Source organism: Cuculus canorus, chromosome 6 (assembly GCF_017976375.1).
Source record: "Cuculus canorus isolate bCucCan1 chromosome 6, bCucCan1.pri, whole genome shotgun sequence".
NCBI classification, from domain to species: domain Eukaryota; kingdom Metazoa; phylum Chordata; class Aves; order Cuculiformes; family Cuculidae; genus Cuculus; species Cuculus canorus.
In genome coordinates, this window is record NC_071406.1 from 7727393 (window position 1) to 7754856 (window position 27464).

The window sequence follows — 27464 nt, forward strand, 5'->3', positions numbered from 1 at the left end:
AGGCAGCACACGCTCAAAAGAAAAATAAACTTTTGTTAAAGTTAGCACTTAGGGATTCAGTGCCTCAAACACCACTGACAGGAAGCACGTGGTTATTTAAGCAAGATCATGCAGTTTTCAAAGCACCAGTGCTGTTACTTTTCATAAAAGAATTAAAATTAAAAAAAAAAACAAAAAGAGAAAAAAGCCCTTCATGCTTCTGGAAAGCTCAGAGAACAGTAAAGCACTTGGTAATATGCCACAGGTTTGAACATGGCTAGCTTGTTGCTCAGTAATAATTTTCTGCCCTTCTAATCAGAGTTCTCAAAACATAATAGAGTCCTGGGATCTCGGGAAGCGGTCCAGGGTTCCAGTCTGCCGTAAAATATTTACTGATGCATAACATCCATTTTTAATCACCACCCCATAAAGATGGTGCTATCTCTGCAGCAGAGAACTAAAAGCAAAAATAAATTTCAAGTATCCCAGAACACTGGCTCTTCCGCACCTCGTACAAAAAGCAACAAAATTTCTGAACAAACTATAGCAGAGGAATCACTTCTGCTTCACAGAGAGGTTGCTTGCCATCTCTTTACCACTCTTCCTGCAAAGGAAAAGCAGCAGCCACCTCTGGTAGTAAAAACTGAAAATGGTTATTTACTGAAATTCCAATATATTCATACTCTTCTGAAAATTTGCTGTGATTTACCCAAAGACTGTAACAGTGATCTATACTGCCACAACAGAGATCTCCTCTAAAGAGAAATTCTTCTCCCCTGCATTTCATGGAGTAGGACTAAGGAGTGCATTCATGTAATGATTTTCCTCAACTGCATCATCACCCTTGGTGCTACCTTGAACAGGACCTCACACACAAACTTCCCAAGAGTTGGACTAAAATACAGCACGACTGAGCTTTCAGCTTCTTTTCCATTTAGGACATAAATCAATAAATACAAGCAAACCTTGTGGCTATGGAACAAACTCCGCTTACTCATGTCCAGACACAAATTCTGCAATCACTTCCAAGCCACATTTCCCCACCACACGTTTTGTTACTTGCCTTGAAACAACTGTGAATGCAGCCTTTCATCTTTAGAACAACCCTCACTTACATTTCTCTGGAAAAACTTGCACAGCAAACATTGACAGACAAAATATGCCTCTCTCAAGAATCTTACAGGGCAACTGAAATCAAAGCAAGTCAACCAGACTCTCTTCTGTGAAAAGCAAAGCTTGAAAGCCTTTCCTATGTAGTCTGATGAGAGAGAGTAGTACATACCCCAAACTTAGTGTCACAGGGACCACTTAACAGGGGAAGTTAAGCTGGTCACCAGCAAGTGTTTCTTTACAGCCTTGGGCTGAGAAATTGCTGCATACGACAGCATGCACTTTCTCTTTCCTAAGCTTCACTTACTCTCAAGCTAGCTGGCAGCAGGGACTCTTTCTGCACTTTTCAGAGACAGCAAACTTGAACCACTACAACGACATGCAAGAGAAAGATCCTTTGATTCTACAACCTAGTGCCGTAAAGTCAAAGACTAGAGCTGGAGCAGATCACTGTGATCGTTTAATCTGACCCAGTTTTATACAAAATTTAATTTCTTTTTCTGTTCTGTTTCTTTTTTTAGGTTAGTTTTTTTTAAAAAGATGCTGAACAGCACTTCAAAGATCCACAGCAATGATGAAATCTCCTACTTGTTTTTCAATAGTTTTATACAAAGCTGACAAAAAAAAACGTTAATCAGTTCACCACGGGATGAAGACACACCATGAGAACAAGCTAGGTGAAAATTTTAAAAGACCCACAAAAAAAATAGAGACAAAAATTGGTTTTGCTGTTTGCTACTTTATGAATGCGGCATAGAAGAAATAGCCAACTGTTGCTCAATTATTGGGAGGGAAAAAAGCAGAAATGCAACAGTCACAAACTTCAGTTTTAACATGATGAAATTTAAGAGTGCAGTTTATAAAAATGCCACTTAGCAAGTTCCTTAAAATCCTACTGCAGGATTTGAGAAGGCAAAACAAACAAAAGCAAACTCTCTGATGCTTGAATGAAAAGCCATTCGCCGGTTTTCACAGTTACCTTGAGAATAAAGTTCCCTTCTGTCATATTAAGTTGATATTGTTATTTTCTGATTGTTCGATGAAAACACGATATAACTTTTGCATAGTTCAGACACTGGCATTTACCATACTACCCATTTAACAGCTGCAATTTCTTAAACTGTTAACTTGTCTTTCATAATAAAAAAAAAAACTCAAATGATTTATAAACACAGGGATACTTACGGAACATTGTATAAAATTGCTGTGGATTAAGGTTCCATTTTCCCCATGGTGTCTTGTGGCCTTTAGACTGGGCATAGTGGGCATGGTTAAACTCTGGTTCAGTTCCAAAGGAATCCAGGACTCTCAGCATACACCTAAAAGAGAAAAGAAAAAATACCGTAGGTAATATACATGTACATATAAGCGTGTGTGTAGATATACATAGTTATAATTAAGAAGATGTATTTTGCTTTTATTTGCAACAGTGGATGATTTAGAAATCTAAGGTACATTTGAATTTCAAACATTTTTGTTCATAGCACATTTACAAAGACATTCCGATCAGCAAATTCAAGGATATATCAGACATTCAAATAGCAACCCTGGAGCTTATTTCAGGTTTCTTTGTTCTCGCAGAATGAAGCTATGCTTGAACACCCAAGTAGAGCTTATGAGAATGCTACTATGGTCACCTACATTCTTGGGGCTCTGAAGCAGAATCTAGGCAGAAGAGAGTATTATTAATCTATTTTATGATGTTCTCACTCATTACTACAAAATCAATGGAACATCCAAGGGCCACATGCCAATTAGAGCAGAATAGTACTTTGTCTTTAGACAATTGTATTTAGTCTCCAGGTTCTGACTTTTGGGTCTATCAGACCTACTGGAGAAGCACTGAAGAGTTTAATTTGTTGAATGTTTGCAGTCATTCAGGCCATTTATTTATTAATGAAACATTTTGTAACAGACTTTTGAAGAAACAATATAAAAGTCCAATAGGTGCAACAACCAGTCTACAACTGAGAGAAATCTTGGCACTGGCTTACAAAGGGTCTGGGATAAAAGAGTCACACAGTCCTTTATTTAAAGTCTTATTAATTCCTTAAGAAAAACATTATTTCTTTTACAAGGAGCTCCTTTCCAAGAAGACCCCAGAGTACACAAAAGAGAGAAAAAAGACACAATATGAATAAGAGGGCACACAGTATAGCATACAGATACCAGAAGTTATGGTTCCAGAATGCAGCCTGGCAAACCTTTGATACGGGTTGGACTGGAACTTTATGGCCGTCATACCGATCATTAGCTCCACTGCAAATGGAGTTTTATGCTTCACTACAATGGGTTTTATGGTGCTGACCCTACCACATCCTCTAGCTGCCCCCAAACTTAACTGAGAAGACTTACACAGGATGTGTTCCTACATCATCCAGTATCTGAAAGGGGCCTACGAGAAAGCTGAGGAGGGACTTTTTACAAAGGCTTGTAGTGATAGGACCAGGGGCAGTGGGTGTAAGCTGGAGAGAGGCACATTTACACTAGACATAAGGAGGAATTTCCTCACGATGAGAGTGGTGAGGCGCTGGCACAGGTTGCCCAAGAGTATTGTGCCTGCCACCCCATCCCTGGAGGTGTTTAAGACCAGGTTGGATGGGGCCTTGGGCAGCATGATCCAGTGGGATGTCCCTGTATCACTTGTCTGTACACACTACGGAAGGGACACAACTTCACAGGCAGCAGAGAAGAGAAGAAGCGGCAAAAGTTACCATTAAAAATAGCTAGATTTCTCAGCCTTCAACATTTCCTGTGCCCAAATCCCATGTATGTTCTGTTCGGTAACACATCAGGGTTTCACATCACGCTGTGAAAGTATTTGGCCCGCAAAAGGTGAAAGAACTTTGCTCCAACCACTTTCCAGCTTTAGAAGATAAAAGCATTTAGTTTCAAAATTATGTTTACATATTTCTCATATGTTGCTCCTTTCTCTAAAGCACCCTTTAAATTTGGAAATGGAAAAAACCAACAGGAACTTTTAAACTCTCATATGAAATGCCAGCTTTGTATTTGAAAATATAAATAGAGCAAATTTACTTCATTTTTAATCTTCAGAGAGATCTTCCAAGCAGAAGAAAGTCAAAATATACAACACATTATGATTCACGAAACAACAAAGCTGACAGATCAGTTTCTGTGCAATGTTTTATGTGAACTGTTCTCAATGAAAATATTTTACAACAGCGGCAATTATCTCTGCATCATACAAAATACTCCAGCAGGACCAAAACAACTTCTGCACTGATGAATCATTCAGTAATAAAAGCGCTCTTATTTCCTGGCAGGCCTTAAAACAAAATTCTTATCAAACATACAGCTCTTGGCCAGGTACTTGAGTACAGAGGAATGAAAAATGGGTGAAAGCTACTAAGAAACTGCAACATCACCGGAGTTTGTCAAGTTGTGCATGTAACCAGTGCTACATTGCTTGTGATCATTTCAAAGCGCTTTGTTTCCTTGCTTTTTCCTGTATGCAGATGTCAGGTACGTAGCACTAATTGTTCACAGAAAGATGTGGAACTTTGTCCACACATACTGGGTCTCTGGAGCAGGACAGGAAAGGTGATGCAACAGAAACGATGCTAAACCAGGAAGCAGGGAAACCAAAAACTATTTACATTACTCTGGCACAAAGTCAAGTCAGGAAAGAGAAGATCACAGCAGAAAGTACAAGCGTCTGCAGAAATGGTGTGAGAGATCAAAGTTTCAAGTGATGAATCTAATCCTGAAAATGTAGCAGAAAAGAAGTGGTATTGTGAACTGATATTTTCACATAGGTGGGAATACCTCAATTGTCTGCCCAGGTACCATATTATTCGTTTGTTCCACTTAGTGGTTTAAAACTCTTTCAATGGATCCATTTTAAAACAAAATCTTGATTTTACATCTAGTGTTTTAGCATTTCTGAAGTGAAAAAAAAAAAAAAATTGAAAATGGCAAATCAAGATCTTTATAAAGCAGGGATCTATTTTAAATAAAAATATTGATTTAGTATGATTTTAACTTCAGATTTTCACTCTGTTGCCCCCTCCATCCTAAAGTACCACCTTTCTTTAGCAGGAAGTTGCAAGGAATTACAGAATGCCTTGGAATTGGTGTCAGACCCATTAGCCTTTCCAATGACTAATTAAAAAGAGGATTGGTGGGTAGTGAACTGTGTATAGAAACATCCATTTAAAGTCTTCTTTCTTCTAACATATTAGAAGTGACAATTTTGGGGTCTTATGAAAAAAAAAATTCAAGGAAACCTAGGATTATCAAAATTTTTTAAGTGACTTTTTCCCATCAATATTGGGCATAAGCACAAGCACAGAATGGTTTGGGTTGGAAGGGAGCTTACAGAACATTGTGCTATAGGCAGGGACACCTTCCCCTGGATCAGGTTGCTCAAAAACCTCATCCAACCTGGCCTCGAACACCTCCAGGGATGGGGCTTCCACGACTTCTCTGGGCAACCTGTGCCAATGCCTCTCTACCCTCACAGTAAAACACTGCTTCCTTAAATATCTAACCTAAATCTCCCTTATTTCCTCTTAAACCCATTTCCCCTCATCCTATCCCTGCAATCCTTGATCAAGAGCCCCTCCCCAGCTTTCCTGCAGGCCCCATCAGAACTGGGCTGTCTTAGTGGACATGTTTATACCCACTTAGTCACATCCTTGTCCCATATGAGGTTATAATTTTACTCTACTTAGACACGCTTCATATTTGTCTACACAAGAATGTTGTCCAGCAACAGCCATCGCTGTCAGCAATTGGTGCCTATGCCAGCATAAACGGTTAAATAAAGGGTACCGATATGCCAGTGCTTGCAAACATCTTCCTGGGAGCAGGCTGGTCAAAACTCAACTGATTCTGGTTTGTAAGCTTTGTAGGTGCATTGAGCTGAGCCACAGTTCCGCAGACTCCAGACTGTTCTGGCTTATGTCCCAGCCAGCTCAGATCACGAGCAGTCTGTATCTGCCCATCGAAATCCTTGCAGATGCACGCATTAACCTTCAGGTCACTCGGTACTTGCATTTAAAAATGCAAAAACTTAATCAGAAAATAATCCTCCTAAACCCAGATGTATGCTAGAGAGCATGTAAGCAGCAGGAATGTTGCTCATTTTTCAGGATAGCTGTCATGTTAATTTATTTCAAGAATAAAGCCAGTTGGATTTTCAGCATATGGGAATGAGTCATTGCGAGAGAGACTGCAGAAAAATGAAAAAAACACCAGATTCTTATATGCTGGATGGAGGATGCGGGTGCTAAGAAAGGCAATGAGCTGCATGCCTCAAACTATATTAAGCTACTAATTTTTACGTTGCTTCATTGCACATAAACTGCAAAACAATCAGACTTCAGAAGTGAAAAATACAGCACGTCCAGGCATTCTACAGCTTGAAAACAAGGTGCACTCAAAAATGAGATCTGTTTTGCTCTACTCATGCTATTTACAGCACCAATTCTACCACAGATAAAGCATATAATATCAAGAGTCAACGGCACTACAGATCTCCAGTGTACAAAGCAGTATTTCAGTTGTTCTGAAATGCTCCCCCCTCGGAGTAGCAGGATTACCCTTCTGAGTTAGCAGTTCTTGATTTGTTATCACCAAAAACTTCCTCAGTGCTCAAGTTCAGTTGCAAAGATTATAAACGTCACTCTTACCAAGAGACTGTTTTGAAGGCATAGGTGTACTCGACCACTTGATTCCAATATTAAGTGAATAAACAAGTCTTTCTTTGTTTTTTTGAGTCTAGTCTGCATAAACCAGACTGAGCAGACCAGTACATCTGCTGAAAAACTCTATGGCATAAAGCAAAATACTTCTTTCAAGGCAAAGAACTATTTCTACTGACATTAAATACAACTGCCTAAAAAAGCCAAGTTTGTAAAGAACAAGGGATATAACGGAGTTTCAGTTGCGATAATGTTTATTTTACTGGAATGAATTAAACAAAACTATGTAATTATGCTCTTACGCTGGAGTTTGATGACAATATTTATCAGGTAACTCAGGATGCTGAGAAAAAAAAAAACCCTGATTGCAAGAGAATCTTTGAGCAGGAGACAGCTTGCACGAAGCTACAAATTAATTGTTCTGCTCTAATCAATTCTGGTAATCTTTGCTACACTGTAGAAGTCGTTTCGTATACTGAACTTGAGGAACAGTATCGAGTAATTAGAGAGAATGCCAACAAATGCACTGAGTTTGGTGAAAGGTCTACAAAATCTGAATTCTAAGGAGTGATCCGAGCCCTGAATTTACTGTGAAAAAGAGCAAACTGAAGGAAAGTTCAGTACATAAGATGTTCTAGAGGTTGCCAGAGAGGGGAAAGAAGCAATTTCTTCCCCAGAATCATAACTGAATAAACAGCGATGAGAAGTTTGCAAGAAATCAGGTCAAGAAAAACATTTTAAAGAAAAGCTTAACAATATAAAACAATGGCTGGGCCATCTTTTGGAGTCTTCAGTAAAAGATTAGGCAAATAATAAGGACAAACACACCCAATCTACTTTTCAGCAAGGATATGAATTAAATGAGGTCTGCTTCCATCCCATAAAATCCAGTGTTGTAGAACACAGGCATTAAGTAATTTTTATCTTCTTCAAAAGGCTAACAGTAACTCCTACAGTACCCTAAGGTATTTATTTAGAGTTAAATTTGATTCTGTTCTCCTAAACCATGAAAAGTCAGTCATTACCACAAATTAAGAATCAATGAAAAACAGACTAATAACTTAAGATTCAATGACTCATGAAATAAGCAAGAAAAATTGAAGAGCTAAGCCAATAATCTCCATGTCATGGTGTATTTCTGTATCTTCATTACCAAATATATCAAATAGGAAATTCAAAGTAAAAAGGGAAGAACATTTTAAATTTCTAAGTATGGTTTTGTATCCTGACCACAATGCTGTGTGTGATCACCTAGTGACAATTACATCTGGCAGACAGACAACCAACTGTAGCTCAGTGGAAAATGGGATTATCTTTATTAGCAGGCTCCTAAAAACCAGAATATCCATTTACTCCTTTGCTTCAAAAAAGAGATTAAGACTAATCTAATCTGAAACATTGATCACAGTACTGTCATTTACAATTACACTGAAAAGATCCAATATTATAGAAAATCCTAAGGTTGAGAGAAAACAATTTTTCTGCCAGCAGTGAACACCTTTCAATGCTTTCCTTCAAGTAGGATTGACTGGACTTTACAGATCATGAAACACAGCTAATTTGATTAGGTATAGGAAAATCAAAGTCAGTAATTTAGATTTGGTTTTGCTTCATGTTGATGTGTGTTTGTACAACACACGGGATGCTCGCTGATTTAAAGTTATTGACAAGAACAAGTGTGGTTCTAAAACTGCAGACACTAAGGAGACCATACAAAGTAATTTCTTGTGATTAACATCTTCCATTTCTAATGGAAAGATGCTTATAGATTTCAGAAGGAACAGCAACTACCGTTACCAGCAGGTTTATTCTTTAGACCTACCCTTGAATCCAACTCTCTGCTCAGCACCTTAAGAGACGTAACAGAAAAAATTGCATTGCTGTTGTTGGGCAATGCAATCAGCAAAGACAAATTTTCATAGTCACCAGCCCAGCATGGGTACAAACATCGACAAGCAAAACGTACCTTTGGTATTCAAACTAAACAACAAAATCCAACAGCCTCTCAGCTCACCTACTAATTTATATAACAAAAGCGTGGAGGGGGGGGGAGAATGCAAAGAAGGGAGAGAAAGAAACACAAAGATGACTCAGTAAATAATATAATTAATTAAGGTTAAAAACGTTTGAATCCAAGAATCCCAAACTTGCTGGAGTGGATAAAGATGGCACACAACAAACAGGTAATAATCCCTTTATTAATAAGAATGAAAGACAACAGAGCACTAAAATTTATTTTTAAATAAATTCAATTTCACATGGATGTACTCATCTCGGTATTTTGGCATGTGTTAATCAACAAAAGCTCTTTAACAAAGCAGTTAAGAGGTCAAATAAGCGTTACACTTACTGGTAATGTACCCACGACGGACCAAGGGTTTTCTTAAACTGGGTGAGTCCCACGATATCAATGTAAATGAGTTCTACAACTTTATCTCCTTGGGTGGGGCAGCCAGATCTGTTACCCACAACCTTCTTCATAATCCTAAAAAAAGAAAGAAGGAATATGGAAAAGTATTACTTTCCAAATACCTTGAATAAATGCTGTAATACTATATATACACCAATAATTCCCCTTTCCAAAAAAAACCCCTTACTCTTATCTTTTCCAAATCAGGAACATTCACATGCTAAAGATGCTCAGCATTTATTAAAGAGCTGTTTATACATCAGTAAAGTGCTCATTTTCACTAAAAACCTCATCTAGTTTAAACAAGAAAGTAATATGGTTGGAATGTTTAAAAATAGTGTGCTTTGACATGATTTTAAATAATTTCTGACTACTATTGACAGCTTTATAGCATAAGAGCTCTCTATAAAATGATGCTGTCATATTTGTTATAAGAAAACGAGAGCTAGAGAAAATGTGCATGTGCTCAAGCTTAAAACGGATGTTTTATGCCTAAAACTGAACTAGTGTGCAAAGAAAGACAAAGATGAGCGAGGCAGTAATTTGACCTAATATAAGCAATTAACTACATCAAATGTAATGTGTTTAAAGGATTCAAATCTTTATCTTAAAAATCATATACTGAGTGGAGAATAGCAGAAACTGAAGATGAGGACACAGAACTAGGTTGTTCTGTAATATTTCCCATTGCAGCTGGTTAAAGCTCTTGGAATGTTGAGGAATAAGCCGCTTAACTGAATTTTACAACATTCATTTATGAACTCTCAGGAGCCTGAAGCTACAATGAAAACACATTATCCTTTTCACAGCACATATACTTAGCTCATGAAAATAATCTTATCGTCTGTTTAGTGAATTATCATTTTCCTTTTATGCTTCAAGAAATTATACACTGTTAATAGAAGCTTCAAGAGTTTACAATTCATTTTTTTTCGCATTCCAGTTTCAAAAGTGAAAGTAATCTCCTTACTCCTTGAGCTCTGCCAGTGAAGCTGAAATCCTGATGTCATGGCCCAGTAAGTAGAGAGATGTAATTAAATCACTCCACTGGACTAATTCACCAAGTGGGCCACCGCTAAACGCATTTTCTGCAATCTTGAATCCAGATTCTTTTGTCAAAAGCCCCAGATGAACAAGAATCTGGAAAGGAAAGTCATATGTTAGTTATCTGCATTAAATGTGCAGCTAGCATACCTCATGGCATTTTTTGTTTCTACTAAATTCCAACTGTGGGAAAAAAATCACCCCAATAACTTCATTTTGCAAAGGATCTCTAGAACAGCAGCTACACAAATGTTACAGTATTGCTTTGCCCCATTATATGCCATCAGATCAGTAATGAAACAGTGGTGCTATTCACAAAATAATCTATAATTCTGCACAGGAAGTTGTGGCTCACATTATTTTATTCTGCTTGAATAACTCCTTATATTCTGAGGTAGGATATACGTGCTTATGCAAGACAGCACGGTTAAGGAAGGGTACTCTGCAGGCCAGGTTGGATGGGGGCCTGAGCAGCCTAGTCTGGTGGGAGGTGACCCTTCCTAGGTCAGAGGCAATCAGTACTGGATGATCTTTAAGGTCGCTTCCAACCCAAACCATTCTATGATTCTAACTTGGAAGGACTGCGTAATAATAACAGGATGCTTTCCCAACCTCTCATCTTCATTACCGCTGCAGGAGAGTTTTCCCTTTAGCGCCTTGAAATCTACACTTGCCTCTCTAAGGAAGCACAAAAGTTGAGTTCAAAACACTTCAGTACATACCTGGACTGTTAATTGAGTGTGGGTACATACAGTGCCAACCACAAAAACTCCCAAACACCAAAACCCTTTCCCCCAGCTCTTTAAGAAGGAGTAACATTCAAAAAACCATTTTTGCTGTAATGTCTCACAGGTCCCAGAATTGGATGTACTAAAATGAGACCATTTTATGTTTTACAGAGCAACCTTAAAGGAGTGAATAAGTGAATAAAAGCTGTGAATAAGCACTAGAGCATCCCATCAAAACCACCTGTGCTGGACAATACAGCTTCTGTGTATTCTTGAGTTTAAGTACTCTCATATTCTATTCCTTTAATAAAACAGATTGGAGGGCTGCTTGAAAGAGAAGGGTTGCTCTGTGACAGAGGGTGAGCCTACTCAAGGACTGTAGTACGTGACAAACATCAGAGCTGCAATGTAGAATCACAGAACAGTTGGAGTTGGAAGGGACCTCAAGGATCATCTAGTTCCAAATCCCCTGTCATGGGCAGAGCCCAGATCTCATACGAGGACGGAGAACCTCAAGCAAGGAGCTGAGCTGCAGCCAGCCAGGCTTTAGAGACAGTAGAAACGTAACTGTGCAAGGCCTGTTGTCAGGCAGGACTGGCTCCAGTAAGAACAAAGCAGGAAGAGAAACCAGTGTTGACATTACAGCTTTTGGCTTTATCATAACTAGATGAGATAATTAAAAAAACCCCAGAAATTCAATCAAATAAAACAGAACTTTTCACTTTGAGAAACTCATGGGTTTTAAATTGAACTTGTTACAGGAGGCCTAAATTGATCCAATCCAAAGTCATGGTCAACTTTAATTCTACTCAAATCCAAACCAGAAATTCGTCGTTTGAAGTCTCAATTTTGGAAAAAACCATGTACAATTGTTGTTTTCTATGACAGCGGACTGCAGTCATCAGCTTGCAGTAAATTCACAGTTTTCCCCTTTAGAAACTCTCTATGTTATCCAAAATTAAAGATGTTAGAAAATTTACTCAAAGATTGACTCAAGGAAAGTATGTAAAAGTATTTGTAACGCAAATATCCATTGTAACAGTAATTTCAAACAGTAAGATACTTCTTGAAAAGAGGGACAAGGAAAAACATGAGCCTTTTAAACATATCTTGTATTTCCACCCTGAAGTCACTTCAGAAACAAGAAGTTTAAAAGAGCCTGTATGCCTGCAAGAGGCAGGAATGAAAAATGTTTACATTTACCTTTTTCCGTTTTCTCTTCTCCAAATTCTGTTTTTCTGCAAGTGATTTAATTGCTTCAATCCAGATATTAGCCATTCGTCTGATGCGCAACATCATCCACCTGAATTCCTCATGCCTTGACATCATTTTGTAGAGATTATCAAAGTTGATACGAATTTCAGCCTGCAATTAAAGCATTAAAAAAACCCTCAATATATTATTCTTCAAATAGTATACTTTCCAGCAGTGACAAAACTTCTCATATGTAAAGTCTGTGCTTTACATTCTTTTTTTTTTTAAGATACATTTCTAACGCTAATGTCAAGGTGACTTTAGTTCATTTAAGATACCTTTGAACAGACATTTCTAAGCATATAAATCACTGTTATTTTTATTAGTAGTGTTTTGTAGCCCCAGAACACGTTTGCAATGTTTCATAATGTCTTTATTTCTGCAATACAAGGTTTGGTTTTGTTCAAGTGCTTCAAAATGAGGTTGAAGTATCTCTAAGACACAAAATAAAATCGGAACAGCATACCATGGATTCAGGTATATCATGAATCTTCCAATTACAAAGAAGTCTCCCATTATACCATTGAAGGAAGAAACACTATTAGAGTACAGATTTTAAATGAAATAGTCATTTTAAAGCTAGACTGATCTAAGAACAAACGGTTTTACAAATTGAGATATCCTATATCTAAATTATGTAAGCAATGCTCATATACAGCCCAGCAATTGTCTTACAACATCTAAGTGCTACACAATTAGGCTATAACATTTTAGAAACAACCCTATATTAAAGAAAAGAAATGAGGAGTAATCAAAATGTTACTACAAAACTGAAATATATATAAGCCATGTAGGTTAAGACACTTTTATATATAAGATGGATCAATAAAAATGGACATTTTCATATATGGTCACTTAAAACGGGTAAACAGTCCATGAATTCGTCATTTTTCTCAGTATCTGCACAAAATATTTTATGTATTTAAACACAGAAATGTTTTTAATGGGAATCGACCGCCAAGACTGCAGTGTGATAAAATGACTGGAGACAATAAACACACAATAAGCCACATATATACAGTCAAGGATGTTTCCCTTCAGTTTTGAGGAGCTGAGGAATAAAAATGGCAAATCCTAGTCTTGTTAGCATTTATGTGGCAGAGGATTCCAGAATCTTTTGCACAAATCTCAATTGCTGAATTATTTCTCATGTTTTAACATTGTTCTTACCACTGATTTCTGATCGGTTTCTTCATTGGGATGTTTTGCTCTCCAAGGTAAACGAGGACACCAATTTTCAACCTGTAAAACAGTCATATGAAAAATAAATCATTCTATTCTACTTTCAGCCGTTCTATCAAAGTCTCTCACTGCCATTATATCACACTTTTCTATGGCTTAAATAATGCATCAGCTGATTAGCAAGTCACTGTAAGATAAAACTGCTTTTTTTTCAAGAAAAGCTCAAAAGACTTTTTGCAGTTCAATACTATTTTAACCTTGCAAATCTGGAACCAAAAGTTGCGTTGAGATATTCATTCATGATAATGAATACAGCAGATAAAGCCCTTTCAAGACAGAGGTCAGTTGATAAATGCTCTAAATGCAGTTTCTCCAAGCAGTTCCTAAATGTTTTGAAAAAGCATTCAGGTTTTTTAGGCTTCTAGACCTTAAAATGTATGTATTTTGGAACATTTCCCATCTCCCTAGAACATCTTTATTAAAAGGCAAATCCTGATGAAAATCAAGGATCAAAGTTCTGCCTTGGAGCAATCTAGACAAAACACCAAAAGACTAAAACCAAATCCACTCTATTTGAAGGATGTAAGTAACAGAACTAAAACACAGAATCATAGAATGGTTTGGGTTGGAAGGGACCTTAAAGATCACCCAGTTCCAATGCCTCCTGCCATGGGCAGGGACACCTCCCACTGGATCAGGTTGCTCAAACCCTCATCCAACCTGGCCTTGAACACCTCCAGGGACGGGGCAGCCACAACTTCTCTGGGCAACCTGTGCCAGGGCCTCACCATCCTCATAGGAAAAGAATTCTTCCTAATATCAAAACTAAATCTCTCTTTCAGCTTAAAATTGTTACCCCTCATCTTATCCCTGCACTCCCCGATAAAGAGCCCCTCCCCAGCTTTCTTATAGGCCCTCTTAAGTACTGGAAGGCTGATATATGGTCTCCGAGAGCCTTCTCTTCTGCAGGCTGAACAACCCCAACTCTCTCAGTCTGTCCTCATATGGGAGATGCTCCAGCCCTCTGAGCACCTTTGTGGACTCCTTTGGACTTGCTCTAACGTAAGTAACAATACCCACAAGTACTAATAGTTGTAAAGGTTAAAGAAACGTCACCAGTGCTAATGTGATATTCCTACCATTGTCTATCAGGAGAAAAGGTACATCAGCTGGTAGCTAGGAAAGAAACAGCAAATGGATGCAAGTCACTGAAAGCTCTTGTGCTTTCCCCTAAGAATCTTGTCTTGCAGAATTTTCATTATTCACATGCCTATGAATTTAGCTCATTCACTTTGGGGAAGAAATCTCGCTGTTGGAGGCAAACTCATGGGAACAAAAACATAACTGTACTGTGAAAAGGGAGAAACACAAAACTTGGTAGGCCAGCTAAGACACCCCATCACTATGGATTAAGCTCACAACTCCCAGAGAATTTGAATTCACAGCTGCTCTTATGGTTCCCCCAGTCATAGACCTGTCAAAACACAATTTTAGCTTAATCATGCTGCAGTAAGCCTGGAGCAGTAGAGATTAAATGCTTAAGATCATACTGAATGATTGCCTAGAAGACCAATCATATGAAAATAAATTAATAGACATCTTAACCTCATTACAGAGAGGAAATGTATCAAGCTTAGGTTCCTCAGACAAATTATATAGAAGCATTAATTTCAGCACTGTGACTTAATCTACTCAATGTGTTTAATACAACATTTGAAGGCAGTGGCTTGATCAACCTTACTAGAAAACATCTCATTCTTCAGTGGTTTCCAACTCTGGAAATGTACTGGAAATTGTAGCAATTAACAATCCTAACTGTTATTATAATAAGTCATGGAATTGGTGGTAGAAAAGAGCTGCAAGCATCATATTACAAATCACGCACAGTTCTAAACTCTGTCTGTGTTTTTTTAATAGTATAAAAACTTTTGAATTATTCCTGCCATTAAAACTGATCTCTATTAAGAGATGACATTTCAAGGACTACTGTACGTGTCCCTTTTTTGCCTTCATGTATTTCACATTGCACCATCAGGCATACTAAAAGAACTGAAAATTTTTCAGAGCTGCCAAGGACAGTTAGCAGACGCCTCACTGACTGAAAAACAGATACAGGCTTTTTTTTGCTTTTAGAACTATTCCCACTAGTCTAAACTAAATTACAGCAATTCTAATCACAAATAAACACTTAAAGAGTAGACTCAAAGTAATATCAGCTTACATACCTGGTCTACCACTCATTTTTCCTTATTGATATTCACTCAATTCCTCTTTTCATTGCAATAACCAACTGAACCCACCAAAGGATTTTTAAACACATACTCTTCAAAGTACACCAGTTGTTTTGTTATTTTCTAGACTGATAAATACAGTGGGAAATACGCATGGGCATTCTCTCACAGAAAATGGAAAGAATCCTACTTATTTTTATAAGCCAATGGCTCAATGACCATGAGTTGTTAGATGAGGGGATAATAATTAACAAGAGCACCAAGAAAGCAAAGATGAAGCAAATTAATCTGACATACCTCGGGAAAAGGAAAGAAGAAAAACCTTATTAACTTACTGTTTTCACTCAAGAGAAAGAAAGGATGGTGAGGCACAATACTGACTGACAAACCAGCCAAACGAAGATTACTTTACTAGTGAAATTCAGGTATTGTTGGGCAAAAAAGATCAGGGGTATACATACCCCTAAGATGGAAACACTATGGTAGCAAAACTAGGCCAACACGCTAATACAACTTCTGTTGTTCAGAACATGAGTTAATCTTGCAGATAAGTAAAGAATCAACTGGAATTAAGTGATGGTTCCAAGAAAAATTGAGAGGAAAATCAGAATATGATTAGAGCGGTGGCAGAGGGCAGAACACTCAAACACTCAACGCTAAAGCACATGCTCCAGAAGTCACTTCTCAATCTCATCAGGCAGATACAGAGTAAAGAAAGCAGAAGTGAAAAACTGCTGCAGGGAAGTGTCCACAAGTTGTAACGTCTGTTTTTAGAGGTGCCTGGTAATCAAGAAACATCACAGCTCCAATAAAACCCAAGTCTTCAGTGGGAACAGACATATTTCTCTCCATCTCCAGTTGTTGCTCCACTGTTCACTGAGAGCTACAGGTGATCAACGGTCTATATGTGCTTTGGTAAAGGGGAGAGGGACTTCAACCTACATAACTACATGATATATCTAAGTCTACAAAGGCAGTCTTCGTAGAACCATTGAAAAAGGAAAAAAAATAGAGCTGATAGGCTTCTACTACAGAATTAAAAGGCTGCTGATTCAATGATTCATAAACAAGATAACTAGATGGCTGCTAAGTTTAATTGCTGTGATCCTCAAAAACTACAGCAACTGCATTTTTATATGTATTTCAAGTAAAAAAGCTTCCAGTTAACTGTATTTTTTGCATTGCACTATGGAAAAATAAGGTCCACAGTAGTACAAAGCCTCAGTAAAGACTGCTGATAAATCCTGTAAAGAAATAGTACTCACTATTTTGTGTCAGAACTAAAAGCAACAGTTTGCACTAACCAGACGAGCAGCAAAATGAACTATGGTTTCCTAACAGAGCAGTTCAGCAATCTCCCTGGTTGCCTTCCACAACGCAAACATGGCCCACAACAGTAGCTCTAGCTATGCTCATCATCTCTGAACACGTCCTGCAGCTGTTCTTGTCAGATTCAGACTATTAACCACTGCCATAGGAACTTCTTTGAAAACAAAGGTGGGCGTTAAGAGTTGTTGAAAAACGCAGGATGCTCATGAAATTATCTTTTTCCTAGCAAATACCAGCGAAAACAACCCATCTTTCCCACACTTAGTGATGTAAGGCAAGTACAGGTGGGTACTAACTTCCAATTATAGACACAGGAGAAAGAAAGGTAAAGAACAACTAAAACTGCTCTGATTGGCTTGGGGGGAAGCCTTCAAGCTCTGTGAAAATACCCGGTGCCCAGAACTTGCTTTTTCCCCTCTTGCTCCCAAATTGCCTAAAGAAAGCCTCTTCAAAGACTTTTGTTGAAACTAGTAGGGTTGAGACAGCGAGAGGGCAGGGAATGCGGAGGGAAGAATTACAGACTGTTTTACAAGACATTTTCTGGAAGCTCCTAATACAGAAGAGGGTGGCACGTGGGGGGACAAGATAGGATGGGATGGGACCTTTTTCAGGTTTATTTTGTATTGTATCACCTAACTCATAACAAAAGAGTTTGCACAAAACTCAACCATATTAACGTGTAAATGTTCCTGGCCCACACAAGTTATTATTAAATATCACGTACAATGGAGAAAAAAAATAGCATGTGTGTATACATAATGTGTGTATAAATGTGTATGTATATGATTATGAACGGTAAGATGATATGGCATGTGCTAGGGCTGCAGTACACAGTTACAAATCTGCTATTGTTCCACTCATATACAACTTTTCTGCATCATTGGCAATGATGACAGAAAGGATTATATCACTAAGACGAGTCTAGATGAAATCTCCATCAGAAATGTAAAAATACTTCAGCTTTGTATTTCCAGAATATCCACATGCAACAAGCCTTAAGTCTGAGCAATGGGAAGGAGGGCAGCAGCATTCATTTGGATCCTGCTCTTCACCTCGTTTATGCATTTTATTTGATCATTTAAGACAAACCACAGAAAATGTCTCCAAAGAAGAAACCAGGAATCCTCTTCCTCCTTTCTAGGACAACCTTCCTCTCCCTGGGTTAGCACCAGTTCTTTCTCTAGCTTATTTTCTCCATAGCAACCAACTGTTAGACTGTCATGACAAGATCTAATAGGAAGGATGTTGTATCAGACTACAGTTTAGCAGTAAAAGAAGATTGCTGGGAAGCAGCAAGTGCAGATTTGAAGCCTGACCATTTTTAGGATGAGTGACATAAACTCTAAGCTATTATTGAGAACACACTGTATTTATCTTTGTAGTATCACATTTTTGAATCAGACCAGCTGTGCCTCCTGTACCTACCGTTGAAATCCATGCTGATCTAATGCATTAGGTAGTCGTTGATAATGCTCAAGAAACTGGGCCTACCTGAGAAGTGAATTGCTCCCTACCTGGTTTTGAATTGCAGTAGACACAGCACTATCTAGAGCACAAGTAGCTCGCTCCATAAAGTTATGCTTCATTGTATTTCAGAAATCCAAAATTTAAGTGCTACATAATTCCAGAAACTCATGAAAAGTTGGTTTTGGGAACTGCTCTGGGCCATGAATGCCCAGATTATGCTTAAACTCTACTCGAGAGTTTCTCTAATCCCTTATTGTAGACAATCCACTCTCACAGGCACTTCACTTACTTGTAAGTTACTTAACTCCAAAAAAAGTCAAACTTAAGAAATTTGTAGAGTATGTTTTATAGAAGTTGTGCAGGTACCTGTTCCAATAACTCTTCCTCCAAAACACACGGAAATAGAAGGGAAGTCAAGATTGCAGCACCTGGCTACGTTGCAGAGCAAGGACTTCAAGTATAGCTACAAGAACCTGGCAAACATCTGCAGCACTGAGGTAGTCCGAGCCTCTTCCAAACTGAACGAAATTCTACTCTGCCAGCACCTCTCCATATCCAAAATTTCAGGAAGCTCTTTACGCCTTTGAAGAGTCATGATGGGAGTCTAATAAAGCAGCAGCTGAGAGGCGCTCTCTCTAAACACAGGGACTCTTCAGAAAGGCAGGTGCAGCCTATCCACTGGGAAACTGAAACACCTTTCTCTGCACATCAGGTGATCGGTGTTATCGTTCAGCGTAATTCCACCCACGGTGGAGTGCAGCTATTGAGTAGCTTATGTCAGTCTCAGAGCGGGAAATAAAAAACTAAACAAACAGTGCTGCAGTATCTGGGGCATACACATTACTTACTATGCATTATGAAAGCAAGCAGAAAAAGAACTCATTATGTTCACGTAGAAAAATGTATTTGAGAATTCACTGCGAAAGAACTGCTCCCACTGGGAAGGTGACATTCTCAATGCCTTTAGATGCTGTTTACTGTTTCCTCAGAAACAGGTATTCATTTTGAAGGTGCTACTAAACCTGTGGTGTGCAAGGTGACTGCCTGCCTGTTTAGTGAAATGGAGGAATATATAGATAACTTCGGATTTGAATCATAGAATCATTAGGTTGTAAAAGACCTTTGAGATCATCAACTCCAACCATACCTGTCTACTACTAAAATCACATCTGTAAAGCACTTCCATCTACCCACCTTCTAAACACCTCCAGGGACGGTGACTCAACCATCTCCCTGGGCAGTCTCTGGCAGTGCTTGACAACCCTTTCTGTGAAGAATTTTTTCCTAATGTCCAATCTGAACTTCCACTGATGCAGCTTAAGGCCATTCCCTCTTGTCCTACCACCTATCACTTGGTAGAAGAGACCAACACCCACCTCTCTACAATCTCCTTTTAAGTAGTTGTAGACTGTGGTTGTTTCCAAAGTTAATTCCATACACTGGGTGTTAGGTTTCCACAGTCCCAGTGGCACTGCATCAAAATTTTACACACAATCATCAACCAACACACGGGCTCTCTTCTAACTTCAGTAATGTGCACTAGATTTGATTCCTCTCTTACATCAGCTTCTATGCCTTTTCTAACAAGTATTCCAAAATACTAATCCCAGTTTAAAATGACCGAGATAGAAAAGATAACTATTGTCTAAATCCAGGCCAATGTGGTAATTGATGATTTGGGGACAAAATACTACCATTAGCATTTCAATTTCTTAGGGTCTAAGACGACTAAAGAAGTTTAAGTTCTTGCTGCTTTACATTTCAGACAACAATACCGGTTTTGTCAATTTTCTGAGTAATTGTGTGGAATTCAAAGGAGTTGAAGTTAAATTAAAATGAAGAAATGCATATCACTAATGCCAGAAATCAAATTTCACACGGTGTATAAGTTGTGGAAAGGGAGAGTTCCACTCAGATGCCAGGAAACCAGCAAAACCACAAGGATTTGGGGAACCTGTATAACTACAATTCCTAGGTGTTTTCCCTAAAATATGCCTCAGATTACAAATCAACATTTTAAACTACCCTCAGTTTGTATGTTTCTGCTACTTCTCTCAAAGCAGAAGTAACACTGTAAAGAAAAATATTACTGCAACCAAACCATGCATTCAGTTTCCATCAAGCCTGAAGGACTGAAAACAGATATTCTCTCCGGTGGTAGCAAGGGAGCAAGAGTCTCAAAGACTGATCTTTGAAACAGCTTAAATCTTTTCAAGTGCTGGATCCAATTCTAGATGGGTACCAAACATTACACTTGCAGCTAGCAGGCTAGCTGGAGGTCCACAGACGGGGATTGTAATGAGATCTGCCCAGCTCCAGCAGGTAAACATCAGCGTACTGACCCCTGGGCAGTGGTACTTTGCATCCCAGCTATGGGCAGAGCAGCAGGCACAGCATTAGTCCCGTTGCTGGGTGGCAGGCGGTTCTCCCTGAGGATGCACATATCTCGATGAAGAAAAAGAGCCATAAGACCTCTCCTTCTTTTTCTTTTTTTTTTTTTTTGCTAAGCTGAGAAACTGTGTGCAAAACACATTTTCTAGAAGATATTTTTAAAAGCTTCACTCTTCAACTGCAAAGTGACATTTTGCAGTGAAATATATTTTTGTGCTGTCTAGAAATTCATTTTTTCTCATCTCTCCCTGGGGGCAATGCCATCCGTGAAAATTATAACTGTGCTAGTGACATTACAGTGTTAAATAACTGCCTTTTCATAACTGAGTGGTAAGTTTAAAAGGAAGTAACTCTTCTCAATAGACAAGTTTATACTATGGTTTAAAGGAAACAAGTCCCAGCTATCCAGCAAGCTTACAGTTGGCTTGACTGGCCTTTCAGTTTTTGCTCCTTCTAATCCCTGCCTTCTCTGTTATTCAACAGAATATAAGTCTGGTTTCGCTATTCAGGCCATTTGTGTCTCCTCCAGTCTTTCAAACTCTCCAGCACAGTGAGTATTAGGAGGACTGCACAGTTGCGTATCATCCACAGGGGTGATCCCATGCCAGCAGCAAAGCAGCAAGATAGAACGACAAAATCCTTGCAGCTTCCTTTATCTGCAAGTCTGTACAGGACACAGCTTTAAATAATACACCACAAGTCTGAAAGTGCTGGATTGCTTCTTGCTTTCCGCACTTGCCTCTCATTCTGCTCAAGCAGCGAAGGCACAAGAAGGAAAGCAGAGAACTGTTCAGTGAGCTGTTCTTATGTTCCTGAGTGAGTGCCATCCAAAGCAAACCAGAGGAGGCAGAGCAGTCACTACTTGCACTTGTGCAGGCAGCTCGGAAAGCCTGGGGCAGCCTGCATTCTAGCTGTCTTTGTTCAAATTTGCAGACGTGTGGTGACAACGGAACAAGGGCACAGGGCAGATACACAGAGACTGGCTTTCATTCCAAGCTTAGTTTCTAAACCTTTGCATAAACTGTGGGCAAGTTATTTCGTGTCTCTGTGGTTCTGACCCACATTACAGCCCAAAAGGACGTATTTTGGGCTCCTTCTTTTATACATTTAAAATTGTATTATGAAGAGTACTATCTGAGTGTAACTTAATACACTAACTGAACTGCTTCAGAAGAAGAAAGATCCCAAAAGAGCATGAAAAAGCGCAAGCACTTGTCACGCTAGATCATAGGGATGATTTTAAGAGCAAAAGTAAACATATGCTCAATCTGATACATATTCTGTCTTTTCAAACTCAGGTTGTCCATAATTTGATGTACATATTGCCTGTTCAAACAGAGCACATACACCCAACCACCCTACTCCTACCCTGTAACCTCAAAGTAAAAAGAAAAATGTTAACAGGAATATCCTTCCAGCACTCTAATGCATTTTAATATTTTAAATCAGCAGTTTTGACTGGGGAACTCTGTAGACACATTTATCATTCAGCTATGCAACCATACTATAAACTGTCAACTCTTCATCTCTGTCCACTTTGACAAATTACTCTCGCAACAGCATTTCCAAGTTATCCTTAGCAGCCAACACACCTCATAAATCCACATCATTGTACTGTTATTAGAATTTCATTTCATGCTTGCATTCACAAACATTTAAGCTTTCAACCTCTGCTGCTGGGCATTAATCATGAAATTAATCATAGGATTCAGAATGCCAAATTTAAACTCAAGGTTAATAACAAGCTCACTCAATATTAGTTTTACATTCTGTCATGGGAAAAGACTTCGAAAAAAAATTACAAGACCTTTGTCTGAAGTTACTAAATATACACAGACTAATTGTACTGTTGTATCATCATGAAATGAGAAGTTGCCCAAATTCAATATTGCTGCTAAAAGAAAAAATGCAAATCCTTAGACCCCTGAAAAAAACAACCATTTGGCCTCTGTGAATCCATTTGCATTTTGCCACGAGGATGACCTGAAAGATCTATAATAAAAAAAAAGCTAACAGCATCAACTGGGTTTTCAAAACTGACGACTGGAGAAGATTGTCACAGAAAATACCGTAATTTAACAGAAATACAAACCAATAAATGTCATTAACAGTACTAGTTTCTCACATTCAGTTGACATGTATCTTCATTTCTGAGATACATCTGCATTAAAAACATGAAGCACCTGCTTGGGTGACTAACGCATAAATGTAACGCTGCTGATGCTAGAACATAACCTTTTAGTAGAAACTTAGATCAACTTCATGAAACTGCATCTCTAGATCCTATGATAAATAACAGGATAAACAATATAGTCGTACTGTACCTTTTCCTTCCCCAGCTTTATATCCCATAAATAAATCAACACTTGGTACCAACAGTGGAATGAGTCAGATCTGTGATTCAAACCACTCTTTTTTTATGTCTTCAGATACACGTTTCATATATGTATTTAACTATTACAAGCAGTGCCCCCAAAAGTTCCATAACAGTCAACTGAGTAAATTAACAAACTGCTTCCATTGCGACTGAGTTACTTATGTAAGGGACTTACTGTTTTAAATCTCAGATACCTAATTCAGAAACCCAGTCCCCCTGAGTGCTGCAGAAACTACAAAATTGATATTAGTTTGCAGTTCTGCAGATGCACTGGCTCCCGCAGTTCTTTGCAAGCAGCTGTACTCAACTGGGCTTTCAGTTCTGAGAGTACCAAAAGCTTTAGCCAATCTATCTGTAACTTCACTCAAAAATGTGGCTTTCAGCATTTTTTTTCTGGTAACTCCACAATTCATGAACAGTCTCCAAGCAGGAAGTTGGCCACGCTGCTTAGGAGGATGTACCTACCACCTAGTTCCACTTCCCAAATTTTACATACCAAATGTCTCCTCTAAAATACCTCCATATTACTAACTCAGTAATATTCATGCTCCAGTTTGACAGGACACCTAGCATGGATTCCCTGGAGAGTTGCTGCTTACATCACTTCAGTAGTAAAGATAAGAATTCTTCAGGCTGGAAACCCCTGAAGGACTTATGAATAACAGAATCATAGAATCACCAGGTTGGAAAAGACCTCTTGGATCATTGAGTCCAACCATTCCTATCTGCCACTAACCATTCCTATCTGCCACTAATTCCCTGGACTTCTGGTCTGCAAATGGAACAAACAATAGCAACACACTTAATAATTCTGTTTTAGTAGCTTTTCCCTCTATATAGAATTTTTCTGAAGAAAGTTACAATTCCTTTCGACAGAAGTTGGTAGTTACGAAAAATATCGGGGCACTATGATGTTCCCCTTCTGCAGATTAAAAGACTACTGACCTCACTGAGGTAAATAAAAAAGGAGCACGTGGACCCATCTACACCGTAACTTGCGTAACAGGGATCCGATCGCCACATATCTTTCATCCACTGTAAGAGAACAAAAAGACAGTCTGTTAGGTTTAAGTAATAACTCTACACTATTGCACGCTGAACTCAGCAATAACGGGAAAGCTGCAAGCGACTACGTTACAATCAGAGAAACATCACAACTAACAAAAAGGGAATTTTATTGCTATTTCACAGCATACTGCATCTCTGCATTCAGCTTTGTTGGGGAAGTAAGTGCATGCCAGACGTGATTACAGTTTATACAAACTGGTAGCCAGGCAAGCAGAGACAAATATCAAAAGGGGAACAGGATGAGTGTGCAGACGTATGGGTGTGGCTGGAGCCACTGCATTGCCCACCACCCGCTGTGTTAGGCTTGCTCTGGAATTTCACACATCATTTCAGTTACCAAGATTGAAATCTGCCTTGATTCTGCCAAGAATCTGCCATTTTTTCAGAAGTAATTAATTAAAATTCATATTTTAATATTTAAATAAGGCATTACCTAGTCACTAAGCAGCCAGTTTGTTAAAAATTAAAACGCAGACCAGAGATTTAAAACTTAAGAGAATAATTTTGTTTAAATACTAATGTCTAAGAATTTTTCTTTAGGAAAAAAGGCAACAATTTTATTGTTATGAAATTATAGTTATTTGTTTTCATTTTCAGAAGTAAACTGTAATATTTGACAATGATATTTAAGTGTCCAGCAATTCCACTTTTGGCCCCCAGTACAGCATCCTTATATTTGAAATGTATGTGGGGGGAAAAACACGCAAACCCACCCATCTCTGCAAATTTCGGGTTGAAGGGGTAGAGGGATTCGTCTCCTTTGCAACCAAAGTCTGATGGCTTTCAATATTTGGCCTTTCCAGCTGCATTATAGGACTTAGGCAGAACCAGGTGCAAATCCAGTTGTGATGCTTTTAACAGATAAGAGGAAGGAAGGAGCTGGACTGAGCCATTGGCAAAGCAGGGCAAGCGCTGTAAACAAGTGTTTGGCTGAAAACGGGGAAGGACTGGCGTGAGGTACACACAGAATCCCAGTCCTAGGGAAGAGTAACGCCAAGTGCCTCATAATGGGGAAGAAAAAAGGGCATTTCAAAAAGAAGTTCTGAATAACCAGACAGCAGTAATAATAAGGCATTTTATTAAATAATAAAGCATTTTAATATAATATGGCATTTTATGCCACTTTGTTTCTCTTTAGCAGTAGTGTTAAAGGCTTGAGGTGAACAGTGCTGTAGTGACACCCATTCCTAAATACTTTTTTCTTTTCTGACCCAGTTGTTCTTGTTTTACGCCACTGTCTGAGTAGTGACCTGTTAAAACAAGTTTAGTTTTTAAGAGAATGCACATAAAATTAAAACCAGTTCAGTTACCTTTATTTTCCCTTCACAGTGAGGAAAACCATCCATAGGAGGCAATTCACACTGCTCTTGGGCTCCATTTATGAGATCTAAAGAGAAACATAGACCATAACTGAATTTCATTTTACAGTTCTGACAGAAAGCCTAATGAATCCTCCCTTTTATTTTCATCAATCCACAACTCAGACTGACCAAAGAGCCCTACTGTGTAATATTTGTTATAACATTAAATCTCAGTGGGACTGTAGTAGAAAACGGATGCCTAGATTTCAACTCTGACTTGCAGTAAAAGTGCTGAATTACAGAAAATGGTCTATGAAAAACTTAAAAATTAAGCTAATCCATACTGAAAATAATAAAAAGCAGTGCGTCTTTCTAATCAAAGTGTGCTTAAACTACTAAATGGCAAGAATTTGTTTCCAACTGTGAAACATTTGTAAGATGTATATTGCTCTTCAACATAAAACCGAGATTTTCAAGTTCTGTTATCACTTTATCAAATACCCACAATCTGCAACTTGGCATCAGATTTATGACCCAATTAATAAATGTTGCAGTTTGATATAAATTTACAACTGAGTAGCACAACATCACATCATAAGAAAAATTTCCTATCGTCTCCCAAGAATTTTCTTCTTTTTTGCCTGTTTTAATATTTTATCATTCTAGAAATTCTTTTGCAATACATTGAAGAGTATAATATTGAGAAAGACTTCTTTCCTTGGCTCACAGGCTAGAAGAAGCAGCTTTAAAGGACATTACCACATCAACTCCCGGCTAGGACTTTCTTCTAAGAACTTAGCAGAACCCTCTAATGCAGGCATTTAAGGCAAGAAAACTGATTAACGTGGTGGAGAGATTCTTGCCAAAGGCAGTGGAGGATAAGGTTTACAATTTAGGTAGTTCATCCCAGAGTTATCTAAATTATACCTGCATCGTTTCTGGCTTTCCCCATGGGCAAGAATCAAGATAATTAAAGCCAGCCAGCCATCAACCTAGGAACATTTTATGCTACAGCACACAGAGTGCTCAACTTCACCCAAAATATGCTAACTCACAAAAAAAAATAGGCTGCAGCACTAGAAGGACAAAATAAAAGTTAGAGCATTGTATTATACACAAAGAAACATCTCCTGGTTTATTTGAATACTTTCCTTTTTTTTTTTCCCCAAATTATTTCTTTTAAAGATAAAATGTGAGCGAAGCATTGCAAAATGGAGTGAACGAGGAAAGAAGAATCATGGCAGGAAGAAGACACTTGGCAGTCTCTGCATAATTTGACAAACTGAGCTGTGCTGCCAACGACAATAACAGTGATGCAAAGCAGTTTTTAGGATGACTTCGTAATTTCAAATCAATAAACACTTTCAAAATAGTTTCCCTTATCTTCTTATCCTTATAGGATTCTTGCAGGCTAGATCATTGACATCTACGGCTCTAATTTCTGCTCCAAATAAGAAAATACGGAGCTTGCAGACAGATGTTAACAATCTAAAAGAATATCCTAAATTTAGCTAGATGACAATGACTTTTTGCTCTACTACAGCTCAGGAATCACTTTCCACTTGAATCACATTGAAGTCACTGCTTGAGATCAACCAGTAACAACCTTAAACCAAAAAAAAGGCATGGTTTAAAATGACAGCAAATTCTGGTAATCAATATAACACCATTAGAAGAGCTTTATGGTCTAAAATGCAGGGTATTCTGTCTTTCTGTGTTTTTTTTTTTTTTCTTGCAAACTCATATGCCTGAATACAAAATAAGTACAGATCTTCCTAAAATACAGACATCCTAAATCTATGATACATTCAACACGCAGACTTCATCTTTCAGCACCATACAGAACTTACAGTTCAAAATTTCGAATGTCTGGGCAATTCTAATCAATCGAGCAAGTCTTCCTATGAGTTTCAGCTGCATTTGG

At 38.3% G+C, this 27464-nt stretch overlaps 1 protein-coding gene across 4 annotated transcripts in view; it reads right to left on the reverse strand.

Annotated features, from left to right (window-relative positions):
- The window catches only part of MGAT5 (alpha-1,6-mannosylglycoprotein 6-beta-N-acetylglucosaminyltransferase), a 133352-nt gene that overhangs the window by 34142 nt on the left and 71746 nt on the right, over nucleotides 1-27464 (reverse strand). For all 4 annotated transcript variants that reach the window (XM_054069322.1, XM_054069325.1, XM_054069323.1 and 1 more), the window contains exons 4-10: nucleotides 25550-25626; nucleotides 24117-24206; nucleotides 13365-13436; nucleotides 12144-12305; nucleotides 10139-10308; nucleotides 9109-9243; nucleotides 2275-2408 (exon numbers count right to left, since the gene is read on the reverse strand). In XM_054069322.1, coding sequence (XP_053925297.1) covers nucleotides 2275-2408; nucleotides 9109-9243; nucleotides 10139-10308; nucleotides 12144-12305; nucleotides 13365-13436; nucleotides 24117-24206; nucleotides 25550-25626 — 840 coding nt within the window. The remainder of the gene's footprint in view (nucleotides 1-2274; nucleotides 2409-9108; nucleotides 9244-10138; nucleotides 10309-12143; nucleotides 12306-13364; nucleotides 13437-24116; nucleotides 24207-25549; nucleotides 25627-27464) is intronic.